General features: G+C 44.5%; 1 protein-coding gene across 1 annotated transcript; it reads left to right on the top strand.

Annotated features, from left to right (window-relative positions):
* Nucleotides 1-138: 138 nt before the first annotated feature.
* Nucleotides 139-13,387, top strand: LOC114802945 (ras-related protein Rab-10). The gene is made up of 6 exons (XM_029002111.1): nt 139-807; nt 7,376-7,436; nt 9,459-9,597; nt 11,942-12,031; nt 12,660-12,761; nt 12,965-13,387. Exons 1-6 carry the CDS (start codon nt 681-683, stop codon nt 13,049-13,051), a joined length of 606 nt encoding a protein of 201 aa, XP_028857944.1. The 5' UTR covers nt 139-680; the 3' UTR covers nt 13,052-13,387.

Genomic DNA, 13,387 nt, shown 5'->3' with positions numbered 1-13,387 from the left:
GTAACGCCCTCTTGCCCCTTTCGTCGGTCCGCCGAAGAGCCAATCACCGTTCGAGCTCGGTTTAAAAAGCAGAAATTCCAACCAATGGCGAGAAGGAACGTCACGCAGGGGGCGGGAGAAAGGCGTGTCGCCAAAGTAGGGTGTCGCCTCGGTGGCTCCATTCGAAGGCGACGGCGGTCGTCTCTGTTTCGGCTTTCAGGTTATTCCGAAAACAGGATCCAGAGCTGCAGGACCCTTCGTCGTTTTTCTCCTCCACAGTTCACCCTTCGCGAAACGCGTTTCTTGTTTTTTTTCCCCGTCCCGGATCGGCGTCGGAAGCGGCTGGAATGAAGCGGTATGCCAGGAATTTGAATTAGCTCGCCTGTAGTTTGAAGAAAGAGTAAGTCGGGCTGAGGGGAGCCATTTTGTCCCGACTCTGTGGGAGAAAAGGAAGCGTGGGGGGGAAATAAGGGGGATATCGCTGTAGCCTTTAGCCCACAGGACAGGCCAGCCGGCTCGGAGGCCCTATTAAAATCCGCTCGCTCAGCCCGGTCGTGTGGCCGCTTTTTGGGGCATCTGGCCCGGTAACCAGCCGGATTGTCCCCCCCACCCCAAAAAACAAAAACCCACCCAAATCCTTTACAAAACACAAGGCCGAGAGAGAGAGAAAAGGACCGTCACGCCGACACCCGTTTCCCCCGATGGCGAAGAAGACGTACGACCTGCTGTTCAAGTTGCTCCTGATCGGAGACTCGGGCGTGGGGAAGACCTGCGTGCTGTTCCGCTTCTCCGACGACGCCTTCAACACCACCTTCATCTCCACCATAGGTCAGACGCCTTTCCGTCTCTAACACTTGTTGTAGCGTCGTTCGTTGTTTTTTTTTTTTTTTACCGATTCATTTCGATCCCTAACGTTTCCAACCGGACACCCGAAGGCCCCGGAAAACAGGAGGGACGAGACCGTCTCCTCATCCTGCACGTAATTTGTATGTTTACGCCGAAAAGCGGTACCTGTCACGATCAGACCTTTTTTGTGTGAATAGCGGCGCGATATAAACAATGAACTCATATTTCCGACATCGTCCGGAGAAACGCGGTTCTCGTCAACTCGCCAAAAGTCCCAACCGAAGCCCGTGATTTTTTCCTGCACGCCGCGGGGGGACCGTGGAACGAAACGTGCTAAATACCTCCAGTTTGTTGCGGATCGATCCGTGCGTGTTATAAATGCAACTCATCGATATCTTCGCAGTTTAAATGGACTGACGTGCGAAGCGGGGCCGACAAACAGGCCCTCTGTTTAATTTCATCTTATATTTGTTTTATTAGCCAGTGTGAATATCCTCTGCAAGATGTGGCGTTTGAGGCGAAACCCGCAATAAAAACGCCCGCGTGGTTCCAACCGACATGTTTGAGCCTGAAGCCTCCGCGCCGGCTAATGTTTTGTATCCTGCCGAAGATGCTAGCACGATGCTAACACGCCGCCCGTAGCTCAAGCTTTGCGGACCTCGCTTCGGCGTATTAATTATCATTATTATTATTATTATTTTGTCGGCCGCGAGTTATCGGTCCGCGGTCCGCCACGTTTTCGCGTTGCGGTCGCGGCGTCGTGTGGCGCAAGTTGGCGGGCTGTGCGGCTCACTAGGCCCGGCTAGCGTGGATAAAGCGGCCATGTTTCCTCCGTGCTTCGTGACAGGCGGCCGGGACGTCAGCGGGTTCCACTGCCGTTCAGAAGAAGCGATTCGTTCTGTGCGGACTGTAGTTGTGAGTTTATATATTCCAATCTTCCAAAAGGCCATAAACACTATTGTTTTCCTTCAGTTTTTTTTTTTTTTTTTTTTTTTTTTTTTTTTTTTTGCGCATGCGTACTAAAATAGATTTTTACCCGCTTTTATTTATACTTAAACTAGTTTTCTTTATAATAATTACATCAGCCGACTAGATCATACTCATACTGGTCAGTTACAGGATTGTCAGGGTATAATCGCTTTTTCTGAAAGTATGAATTTATACCAGCCTATTTCAGGGTGTTCTACAAGTCCATCCCTTAGTTTTAATGTCGTTTTTTTAGATGAGTGGTTTCACTTTATGAAGCCACGAGTTTGTTGAAATGTGCGAAGGCTTTGTTTCGCGTCAGATGACTTTGCAGCCTCTGTCCCTTAAAAATTATTATTTTTATTCATTGGCCCTCCTCGGTATCAGTTTTGTTGTAATGTGCGAGTTCAGTGCGTAGTGTGTGGTTTTGGCGGTAGATGCCAGTGTCAGGTGTGTGTGTGTGTGTGTGTGTGTGTGTGTGTGTGTAAGGGAAAACCTGCGCTAGTCTTTTGGTGACTTCACGATCAGGAGATTCAAATGTCAGCGGTGGCGTTGTTTAATAAGGTTCTAACCTGACGTAAAGGTTGGGCTGTTCCGATTGGCTGGACCTTTCCTGCTGGTCCACTTCCCCGCGCTATATGGAGACGGCGGGGCTGTCCCCCCCACCCCAACCAGCTGGCTCGACATCTCCTGGCGAGCACCGTCATTCTCTCCGTGGATGAGCAACAGCGTTGGTTCTCATTAATGGCGCGGTGGGGAAGTTGCCGCTCCGGATGCGCCTGAGATGGGACTGGGAGCGATGGAGCAGCTGTACTCCCTTGGCCTTTTTCAGCGGGAGCTCCGGTTTCATCCGCTGTGCATTTTGCCGCGCGAGGGCCCGGGAAGAACTTTCCGGCAGCAGCGGTGCAGGGTGACTTGCAGCCTTTCGGGGCCGTGCGATTCTGCGACAGAATTGCGCCTCATGTCAGTGGTCAGCTTTGTGCATTTGTCAGGATGGAAATGAGCATCTTTTGTGCGCGTGTTTTCGTTTCTCGGCGCAAGTGAAGGCATGCAGGAGCATGCAGAATACAGCAGCAATGCACGCAGTACCACGTGACGTGGTGCACAGCGTAAAACTAGCAAAGAGCGAATTGGCTGGAAACTGTGACGAGGAGGCCAGCGGCCTTCATGGTTTTATATGTTAATAAACTGTTTGATATGGGAATGCGCATAATTTTCTTTTGCCATATCGCCCAGCGTGGCTGTAGATTTGTTGTTCGGAATCTATCTCGGCTAAATCACTCTCATTTAGGACCGTGCAATATGGCATAAAATTCATATTGCCATATAAATTTAAGACTGTGCGTGTGTAATATAATATATATGAGGTGGTAGTAGACTAGTGGGTAACACACTCGCCTATGAACCAGAAGACCCGGGTTCGAATCCCACTTACTACCATTGTGTCCCTGAGCAAGACACCTAACCCTGAGTTGCTCCAGGGAGACTGTCCCTGTAACTACTGATTGTAAGTCGCTCTGGATAAGGGCGTCTGATAAATGCTGTAAATGTAAATATATATATTGCGCTGTATACCGTTTTTGAAAGGATGAAATGCATCCATAGCACAGGCACCGCAGCAGGAAGTTGTATAATAATCTTTTTTTTTTTTTTTTTACGCTTACATCAACATATAGCATAACCGTATACCAGATAAAACAATATCTGGCCAATCCTACAGAATCCTACCCATAAGCCCTTGACATGACAGGTATTTCTATGATGTGAGGAGTTTTGGGATTTTTTTTATTTTGTATTCAGCTGTACAGTTTATGTAAAATATTGAAGTAACACACTGCGTTCATATTTTATCGTGCTTTCCCTCCAGGATTCCAATATTTTATTTTTTTTGATTATTGATTCTGGTATAATTTGTTACGTTCTACACAGCACCGATGCAGAATAGGCCACGTCTTATGAAATTAATTTCAACACGCCTAACGTTCGGCTCCAACCATGTCTCCAGGGAGGGGTGCGGTGAAGGAGCCCAGACATCAGAGCCTTGATGGACTACCTGTCTCCTCCTTAAACAAACTGTCCCTGCTCGTGCGGCAGAGAGGACGCCACGTTCAGTTTCCTGCCCACTTCCCGAAAGGGCCCCTCTGATTGGCCGCCCACCCGTCTCTGCGTCTCTGTGTTTACGGCTCGGGTTTCAGCGGCGCCGCTGTCTTCCCTCTGGACTCTCGCCTCCTTTTTCGGGATTCTTTACTCTGCGCCAAATATCTTCGCAGGAATTTGCGGACAGACACCTTCGCCGGGGTATTTCCATTTAGCAAGAAAAACTTTGATGGAACGAATATTTCCGTCGTTGGGTCTTTCCCTGATAAATACTCATTTGTGGAAATTTTGGGTTGACTGGTGTCACTGTCACTGGGGTCCACACCCGGCCCTGGGCGTGTCTGGCGCCGTTACCCTAGTGACGTTGTTCCTCGCTCAGGACATGATGTGATTTTGGTGTACATTTTACATAACTAAATAATGCTTATTTAGTTAATAAAAGCTCAGGAGTCAGTAAATCGCGTGTGTCCAAGGAGCGTCCGTTTGTTTAATACATGTATTTCTCACGCCCATTTTAGTCATCTTGTACACTAAGCTCTCTGCAGAGCCAGCGGGAAAAGGGGAATTGGGAGTCGTATGCTGGACTCACATTCTGTGTTCAGCGTGGCTGTAAATGCCCCGTTCATCCCCAGGCGGCTTTTTATCTGTGTTTTTATTAGATAGTTAGTTACATGAATTATTCTGTTTTTCTCCATTACTTCACCCGATTTTTTTGTAATACCGGAGTTACGGCCTCGTTCACCCGCGTGGACACTTTGCTACAATGAGCAGAAAGCGGCTGGTCCAGCGGCTGAGTGCAGACTGTACGTGGCGTTGGGACCGAACACCGCATGTGCTGCGCTCGCCCCGAGGGTTGTGAGGCTTCTTGGAAAGCAGGGCTCAGCAGCAACGAATACGTGCAGATTTCGAAACCGCCGGTTAGACGATCATGTCGTGTTGTAGTTGTCTGGACACTCGGAGACTGATCAGCTTCTCCTCCGTTCCCGCCTTGATGCTAGCCTAGTGGGTAACACACTCGTAGCCTAGTAGTAGCCTAGTGGGTAACACACTCGCCTATGAACCAGAAGACCCGGGTTCGAATCCCACTTACTACCATTGTGTCCCTGAGCAAGACACTTAACCCTAAGTTGCTCCAGGGAGACTGTCCCTGTAATACTGATTGTAAGTGGCTCTGGATAAGGGCGTCTGATAAATGCTGTAAATGTAATGCTAGCGGTCGCGTGAGAACGAAGCCACGGCGCGCAGCGGTCAACGTTCGGCCAGCTTCTAGTGGGGCACTGGACCCACTACATGAAAGTCGCCCAGAAACGTCCTAACGGTCTAATCGGTTGCGCTCTGCACCGCATTGACGCGGAAGGTTAATTTGAACACCGCCAGCGTCGAGTAAACGTACAACCTCCAGGACTGACGGAAATCTGTTCCGTACAGGTACGAGCACCGACGCAGCTTGAGCTGTGGGGGGCGGTACTGTATCTTATTACTCGGCATCCTGTGCCGAGGACAACACAGGTTCGAGCTCCCACTGCTGAGAGTTGTGACGTCTCGCTGTAATCAGGTTTCTGACGGACGTGACCCGGGTTCCAGCTCTAGAGTTTGAGGGAGACAAGGAACGTTAGGATGTCCTACTGTCCCTGTAACTACTGGTTGTAAGTCACTCAGCATAAGGACGTCTGGTAAATGTCACAAATGTAAACACGCGGGTTGGAGCTCCCACTGCAGAGAGTTGTGACGTCGCGCTGTAATCAGATTTCTGACGGATGTGACCCGGGTTCCGGTGGAATGTGGATCATTTCCGAGTCCTTTTGGAATGCGATGGACACACGCTGCACCCTGAACAGGGGTCACGGGGCGATAAATCGGCATGCCGCTACATCATTACACATTACAGAGATAGAAGTATATATTTTAAAAAGGATCAGTAACTAATCATGAAAAGAAGGGCGGAGAAGTTGTGATGTGTTGGTAAGTCTTGTCGAAAGGGGGGAAAATGGGTTGGAGCATGATACATTTTTTAAAGATGGAATCACCGCTGTTGTACGGAAATACACTTGAGCATCGACCCGACTTGCGGCATTGGGATTGGCAATGTTCTCTTTGGCAAAATATTGGGATCGTATCGCCCCGCAGGCCAATGTTTGCCCGGCGTGGCTCCACCCCCCGAAAGAAATTTACGAATTTGGCCCGGTGTAGCGCCGGGATCTCGGTGGCTCTGGGATGGACTATTGTATTCGTTACTCTCCCGGCTCAAGTCTCCTCCCTTTCCCCTGGTCACGTTCTCATGAACAGGAAACTCGAGGTCCCTTCCTCGCCTGGCGATCCGGCGCGGTCTGCATGTAGCCGCCGTATTGTGTAAGGGTGAGTCAGGCTGTATTAGGGAATAATGGCGGGCCTCGCCCCGAGCACAGCCGGTTGGCTGGAAGTCGGCCTTCCTCGCCGTTCCCCGTAAAATCCACACGGCTCGATACTGTCGCTCCTTATCTACGCGCTGGCATGCAGGACAGAAGCTTGGCTGACCGACACCTTTTTTTCCCACGAATTAAGAAAACGCGCCAATTAAACAAACAGAAGACATAATTCATCTTTATAATTATTATGCATTAACTTTGACCTGTATCATGGGCTGTACTACATTTACATAAAATATTACAACACCGCAACTAATAATGAGCATTTACAGAGTCCAAATTGTCATGCGCGAGTGTGGTTGTGTAGTATTAGTGGTGTAATTCATCACAACATGTATGAATATTGGTGCATGGTGGTGCTGTCAAAAGCGATGTTTTACTTTACTACAGAGTTAACTGATGTTCTGTAAGGGCTTCCTGTGCACACATGAGTCGGCAGATCGTTCGCATTCGTACTGCGGGCACGAGAAAGACTGAGCCATTGTGCACCAGCTGAGGGATGACAACCAGTCACACACACACACACACACACACACTCTTGGTCAGCCTCCCACTTCTCAAAGGAGCCACTGTTGCCACGCTGTCCCTCGGAAACGGGACTTAGAGGATTAAGACAAATGGCGCTGAAGTGCCGAGCGTACTGAGGATGGTACCGGGCAGCGGAGGCCAGTGCCAGCCGCTGTCCTAACCAGCCCTAACCTGGACACCCCCCCGTCCCAAAGCAGTTTTATACCGTACCGGGCGAGTCAACATGACGCACCCCTGGCAACCCGGGCCCGATGCTGTTCCAGGGAGTGGCATTATAATCCGCGCGATGAGCGGCGGCCAGGGGCTTCAGGCCGTCTCGTCGCTTGACCGCGAGTGTCTTCGGGACACTGAGCCAGCCTCTGATATCGCTTGCCAAGCTAAAGCCACTTCCTTCAGTCGTCCTGCCAGTCAGGGCCTTGGCTCCGGGCTCATCCGCGCCATCAGTAAATGTGCAGAGGGTTCATGTGAACGTGATGACGAGAAAAACAACTGTTTTTTTTTTTTTAGTTTCCGCATTACTAATGAATTCTTCTTTTTCTTTCCCCTACTGGCAGGAATTGATTTTAAAATCAAAACAGTTGAATTACAAGGAAAGAAGATCAAGCTACAGATATGGTGAGTTGTTGTTTAACTATATAAAATATCTATTTTAAATATCTATTTCTGTTTTCTCCTCCAATTTATTGTTAAAATTCATCATATTTCCAACAAACTATCTTGTGTCCATGTTTTCCGATTACATGACCATGCATGTGATAAAAGGTCCTGAAACACTAATTCATGTTTTGTCTGAGGTGAACTGGCACGACCGGTGGGGATAATTGCTGCATGCATTTGCCATGAGACTAATGCAAAATTAATATGCAGTTAGGATAACAAGACTTTCTTTTGTCTGCTTTCGGAGACGGGGTACATATCGCATCTGTGCTAGTAGGTCCACGTCCACATGAGCTCTAGAGTTTGAGGGAGACAAGGAACGTTAGGAAGTCGTATTTCTGTTCGACTATGAAGAATACTTTTGTTGTTAGTAGCCTAGTGGGTAACACACTCGCCTATGAACCACAAGACCCAGGTTCAAATCCCACTTACTGCCATCGTGTCCCTGAGCAAGACACTTAACCCTGAGTGTCTCCAGGGGGACTGTCCCTGTAACTACTGACTGTAAGTCACTCAGGATAAGGACATCTGGTAAATGTCACAAATGTAAATGATCAGGCTAAACCCTTCAATACATACTTAGAGGTTGCCATGTTGTGCTGTAGTATGCTTTCCTTTCAAGAGGGCATTTTGGACAGTGAGGGGGTGAGAGGTTGCAAAAAAAATAGTCCAATGTTCATACTACAAACATAAAAGTTTTGATTGGCCTGTTCTACATGGAATTTGTATTGTGGTAGATCTAAATATCCTCTCTTCTATTCCGACATTTGTGTAAGCTTTATTAGACCTCTTTATCTTAGCTGCTAATTAGGTTACTACTCTGGATTAACAGCAATCTTACTCTCAGATTAAGGGCCCTGGGTTGGGCAATCATACATAATCTCACCTGTTCTGGTTTTATACATGTATACACAGAACATATATTTTAAAGTAGACAATTCTATACATGTATACATTTATTTTATTTATATGGAAACTGAAGTGTCAGAGAGACATTAGAAGGTTTAAGATTTCCGAAAAGTTGTGCACCCACAATTAAATGCAGAAAAAAACAGATCATTTTTTAATAATGCCAATTTAAAACCACACTTTCCACCGTTTTCTAGTCATGTGACCGGATCCTACAAATTAAATGACTGTGTGTGCAATTTCATGTTGGACACTGCATTTCTGGAAGGGCTGTGGGACCCTTTAAATATTCCTAGCAAGGCTGTAAATGTTATTCTAAAAACAATAAAACACCTGTTTAATAACGGTTTCATGTCATCCCCTGATCGGATGGCAGTGGTGGCCTAGCGGGTAAGGAAGCTGAAGGGCGCCTTTCACGGCTGCTCAGTAAGGGTGATGGGTACAGTGTGTCACAATGACAAAAACATCTCGCTAATTGATGCAATTTGCCTACACACTGTATACAGTTGACTGTTCTAATTAGGCATTGCCATGGTGTCTCAGTGTGAGATGCACTTCACGCTGGAGCAGGCCTGTTTACCAGGAGGACAGTGTGTGTTCTGCCGAAATGGCAAAATGTCTTTTGCGCCTTCTGCTTCCTGCTTTACACCAGATCTGCTAAATAGGGCCCAGAGTTGCATGGTGAGACAGGGCGGGTCAGCGTTAACCTCAGTGAAATGTCTCTGTAACTGGTGAAAAAAAAATGTTATTAATAATGTCAATTCTTCACGCTGCTTCGAACAATTTAATGGTTAGCTGTTTCTTGGTTTTTATTGTTTATGTTCTGTCTGTATTGTATGTCATTATTTAAAAAACCATGACCTTGATTTTTAAACAGTTGGTCAAAGTTTATTATTGGTGAATGAAACTTATTATAAATGGTGAAAGCTTATTATTGCTTCATTGTGTATACTAAGGGTGGCTTCAATGCTGAATTGCATTTTCAGAGTTATATTGATATTCACCTTCTCTTTGTCTTGTTTGTAATGGGTTCTGTATTTTATGCATGTTATTTTTTGGTGTTGTTTTCAGGGACACTGCCGGTCAGGAGCGGTTCCACACCATCACCACTTCCTACTACAGAGGAGCCATGGGCATCATGCTGGTCTATGACATCACCAATGCCAAGAGCTTTGAGAACATCAGCAAGTGGCTGCGAAACATTGATGAGGTAACGTCACACCGCCATGAAAAACTGGGTATTTGGTTTGCCATTCAATGTCCGATGTTCTAAAACAGAAATTACCGGCCAAATAATATGCTGTTGAAAAGAATGGAATTACTTTTTATGAAAATGTAAGATGGTTTTTGGGTGGAGACTTAATTTTTATATTGAATGTTTCTTGATAGTCCATCGATCCAACTTTCTCCTTCAACAATATTTTTATAGATTTTAAACAGGGATAGAACAGGGTAAACATGCAATGTTTCAATATACTGTCAATTTTATATTTTATAACCCCCTTATAAACCCTATAGCACCCCCCCCTCCCTGACTCCAAGCCAGCTTTACATGCATAAGATACCAGGCTAGATACCAAAAAAAAAAGGGACTATGGAGCTGGTCCTGCATGCAAAAGAAACAAAAAAACAAAAAGAAAACAAACAATTCAATAAGAATGGAATCAAACTATAAATGTATATGAAAAAAGTCTGAAGAACGGATTGAGTAGTGAATCTTCTCCAGGGGACAAAATATCTCTGAGCCACTGGGCGTGAGTGGGTGACGGGGAATCCTTCCACTTGAATAGAAGGGAGCGCCTGGCCAGGAGTGTCGCAAAAGATTAACAAACGCTGTTTAGCTGGAGTTAGACACTTATCTTCCTCTTCAATGATACCAAAAAGAGCGATCAGAGGGTCTGGTTCAAGGTTGCATTTCAGTATGTACAACAAGGTTTTAAAAACACGATCCGACTTTCTCAGTTCCGTTACCAATACCTGGAGTTTGGAAATAGTCCGATCCCCAGCACCATTCAATTTATTTAATGAATAAACCGTCTCATTGTGTAGATACTTCATATGTGTATATATTTATAACAATATTCAACTAAGAAATATTTGCACACCAGCATTTTGGGTTACAACATGTCCAAAGTTAACAGGACTTTTAGATTTTATTATTGATCACAAATTACAGAAAACAAACAATATAAATCATAATGTAAACTGGTTATACAAACAACACATCCTATCAAGAATCAACTGTTCAGTGTAACAAGGATCAGAAAATATTGATTATTGTGTGTCAGACCACACAATAATTATACCACATTATTTCCGTTTTAGGTCTATCTTGGTTTGAGAGCCCGCCTCCATGCTTGGTTTCTATTGGTTGTCAGTAAATGAGTCACATCACGCAGAGGTTTAGACCATGTTGTTCAGAGAGATTCACGGAGCGTCTCTGCAACTTAAATGCTCTGCACTCGCAGGATGTAGTGCATGCATATAAATGTTTTTTTTTTTTTTGATTGGCTATTGGTAATAGTGGGCCAATCCAATTATTTTAATCATTATTGGATAGATATCAGATACTCTTGTCAGACCAGTGCATCCCTACACTAAATTGGCCCTCTTAATTCCTTCTGTTTTTAGTGGCCTGTTGACCAACGTATCATACAATAAATGTACCTATTTCTACTGGTGTGAAGGTACAATCTACTACAGGAAGTCTTCATACTTTGTCTCTTTCGGCTGTCTAAACAAACTGATTCTCTTGAAAATGAAACCAAAATGCTAAAAGATGGATGCTCATAATAATGTGGAACATTATTTCATTTCAAAATGTAAAAAAAAACTGAAGGTTTTGCATACATTTGAAATCATGTAAAATTGCAATGTAATTTTTTTTTACTTCTTTCAGTGAATTTCAAAGCAAATTTTCATAACCAAGACATACAAGTTTAGTTTATATGTGTTATATTGAGTAGTGCATCATGCTTAATTTAAATATTGGTACAATGCACCACATTTTAACTAGTACTGACTATCATATGTTAAACTTAACAGCACTCGTGTAGCTTTTAGTCCCTCGACTAGTAAATCACCACGGTCGGTTTGGGACTTGATCCCGCAACACTTTGGTATTGGTTTTGCATAAATATTATTTTATTGAAATGTAGCACAGTTTTGACACCCATTATACACTGAAATATTTGCCTTTCACAATTTGCCCCATGCACTAAGAATGCCATAGTCATAATTGTTTACTTATCAAAGAAAACATTTTTAAAAATGTGACATTCTTCATAAATATCACATTTATTAATTAATCTGCTGTGATTGAGGGTGATTAGTATGATGGTGACATGAATTATGTGAAGGCGTGTGCCATATAAACTACTGAGTATTACTGTGTACAGGAGTAGGCAGAATAAAATTAGCTATTATTTTCTTTAGAATTTTTCTAGATGTTTTCATAGTCATCAAAACCATTTTTTGTCTTATTCTCTGTATAACTTTGTTTTATTTAAGAAGTTATAAATAAGCTGATATATGATTTGAACTTTCCCTTTCAGCATGCAAACGAAGACGTTGAGAGAATGCTGCTAGGCAACAAGTGTGACATGGAAGACAAGCGGATCGTACCAAAGGCAAAGGGAGAACAGGTGAGGTCTCCATATTTTATTTTCACCTGAGTGCTTTAAATATGTATGCATATTGCATTCCTGTAAGTATTTATGCATGTAAAAATGAGGAAGACAGTCTGCGATGAATCGCAGATGCAACAGCGCCCTCCGCTGTCAAGAACATGAAGTAAGGACACAGATAAACAGAAAACATGCACAGAATGAGCACTTATTAGTCTTAAGAAATATAAGGGGAAATACAGGTTCATATTGTAGCGGTTTTTGAGTATTGCAACTCAACCCTAAATACACATTTTCTTGCACATTTTACCAATTTCCTGAAAATGTGTTTAGTGTTGCTAATTTTACTATTGTTTAAAATACAATGTATGGGGTAGGATATTTAGTGCCTGTGCTGTGTTAAAGATTCCCTGTTACATTTCAACTTCGTATACGACGTTTGGAAGAGGGAAAAAAAAGTATTTACAGTAGGATAATATCAGGATATTTCTCCCTGGTTTTAAAGGCTTCAATATCTTTAGTGAATTATCATAAAAAGTGACTCACTCACAGACCATCTGACCCCTGTTCATGCCGTAGGCCTCTGCTGCTGCTCATCCTCTTATTTTAGCACTCACCTTTTACCCCCATTCGCTCTCCACTGCAGATCGCCAGGGAGCACGGGATCCGATTCTTTGAGACGAGCGCAAAAGCAAACATCAACATCGAGAAGGCATTCCTCACGTTAGCAGAAGACATTCTCAGAAAGGTGTCTATCTCATTTTTTTAATTATTATTATTAATTTGCTCAAATCGTGGGCACAAATTAAAATTTATTGATATGTTTATTGTCTTTGGATGTGGTTTCTTGAAAATGTATGATGTAACGTTGTAGTGAATTTGTGCACAGCCTGTGTGTATAACACATTGTCTGTGTCTGTGTGTGTGTGTGTGTGTGTGTTTGTAATGCAGACGCCTGTAAAAGAACCCAACAGTGAAAACGTGGACATCAGCAGCGGAGGTGGTGTTACAGGACTGAAGAGCAAGTGCTGCAGCTGAACAACTCCCCTTTCATACACACACACACACACACCTAGACATGCACACACACTTCTTTGCACACACGCACACAAGCACATAAACTTTCTCACATGCCCGCCCCCCCCCCCCCCCCCCCCCCCCCCACCCCACCCCACCCCCCCACCTCTTAACACTTCTCCCTCAGACCTGCCACTCTTCTTTCTTAATTTCCATTTTCTTTTCCTTCCTCCCCCTGTCTCCTCTCTGGAAATAAACCACTTCTCTCCTAACGCCCCCTGATCGTTCTTCCACTCATGACTGCTTGCTGACAATACGATTTTTATTTCTGCAGAAACATGTATAGATAAGACACGT

This window comes from Denticeps clupeoides, chromosome 14 (assembly GCF_900700375.1).
Source record: "Denticeps clupeoides chromosome 14, fDenClu1.1, whole genome shotgun sequence".
NCBI classification, from domain to species: Eukaryota; Metazoa; Chordata; class Actinopteri; order Clupeiformes; family Denticipitidae; genus Denticeps; species Denticeps clupeoides.
Note: the sequence above shows the minus strand (reverse complement) of the source record. Positions and strands in the feature narration are given on the sequence as shown.

Excerpts from the sequence above, each read along its gene's own strand:
- LOC114802945 (XM_029002111.1), top strand. The coding sequence starts at position 681 with ATGGCGAAGAAGACGTACGACCTGCTGTTCAAGTTGCTCCTGATCGGA. Across the intron at positions 808-7,375 it reads CACCTTCATCTCCACCATAG|GAATTGATTTTAAAATCAAA; the intron begins GTCAGACGCCTT and ends CCCTACTGGCAG. Across the intron at positions 9,598-11,941 it reads GGCTGCGAAACATTGATGAG|CATGCAAACGAAGACGTTGA; the intron begins GTAACGTCACAC and ends TTTCCCTTTCAG.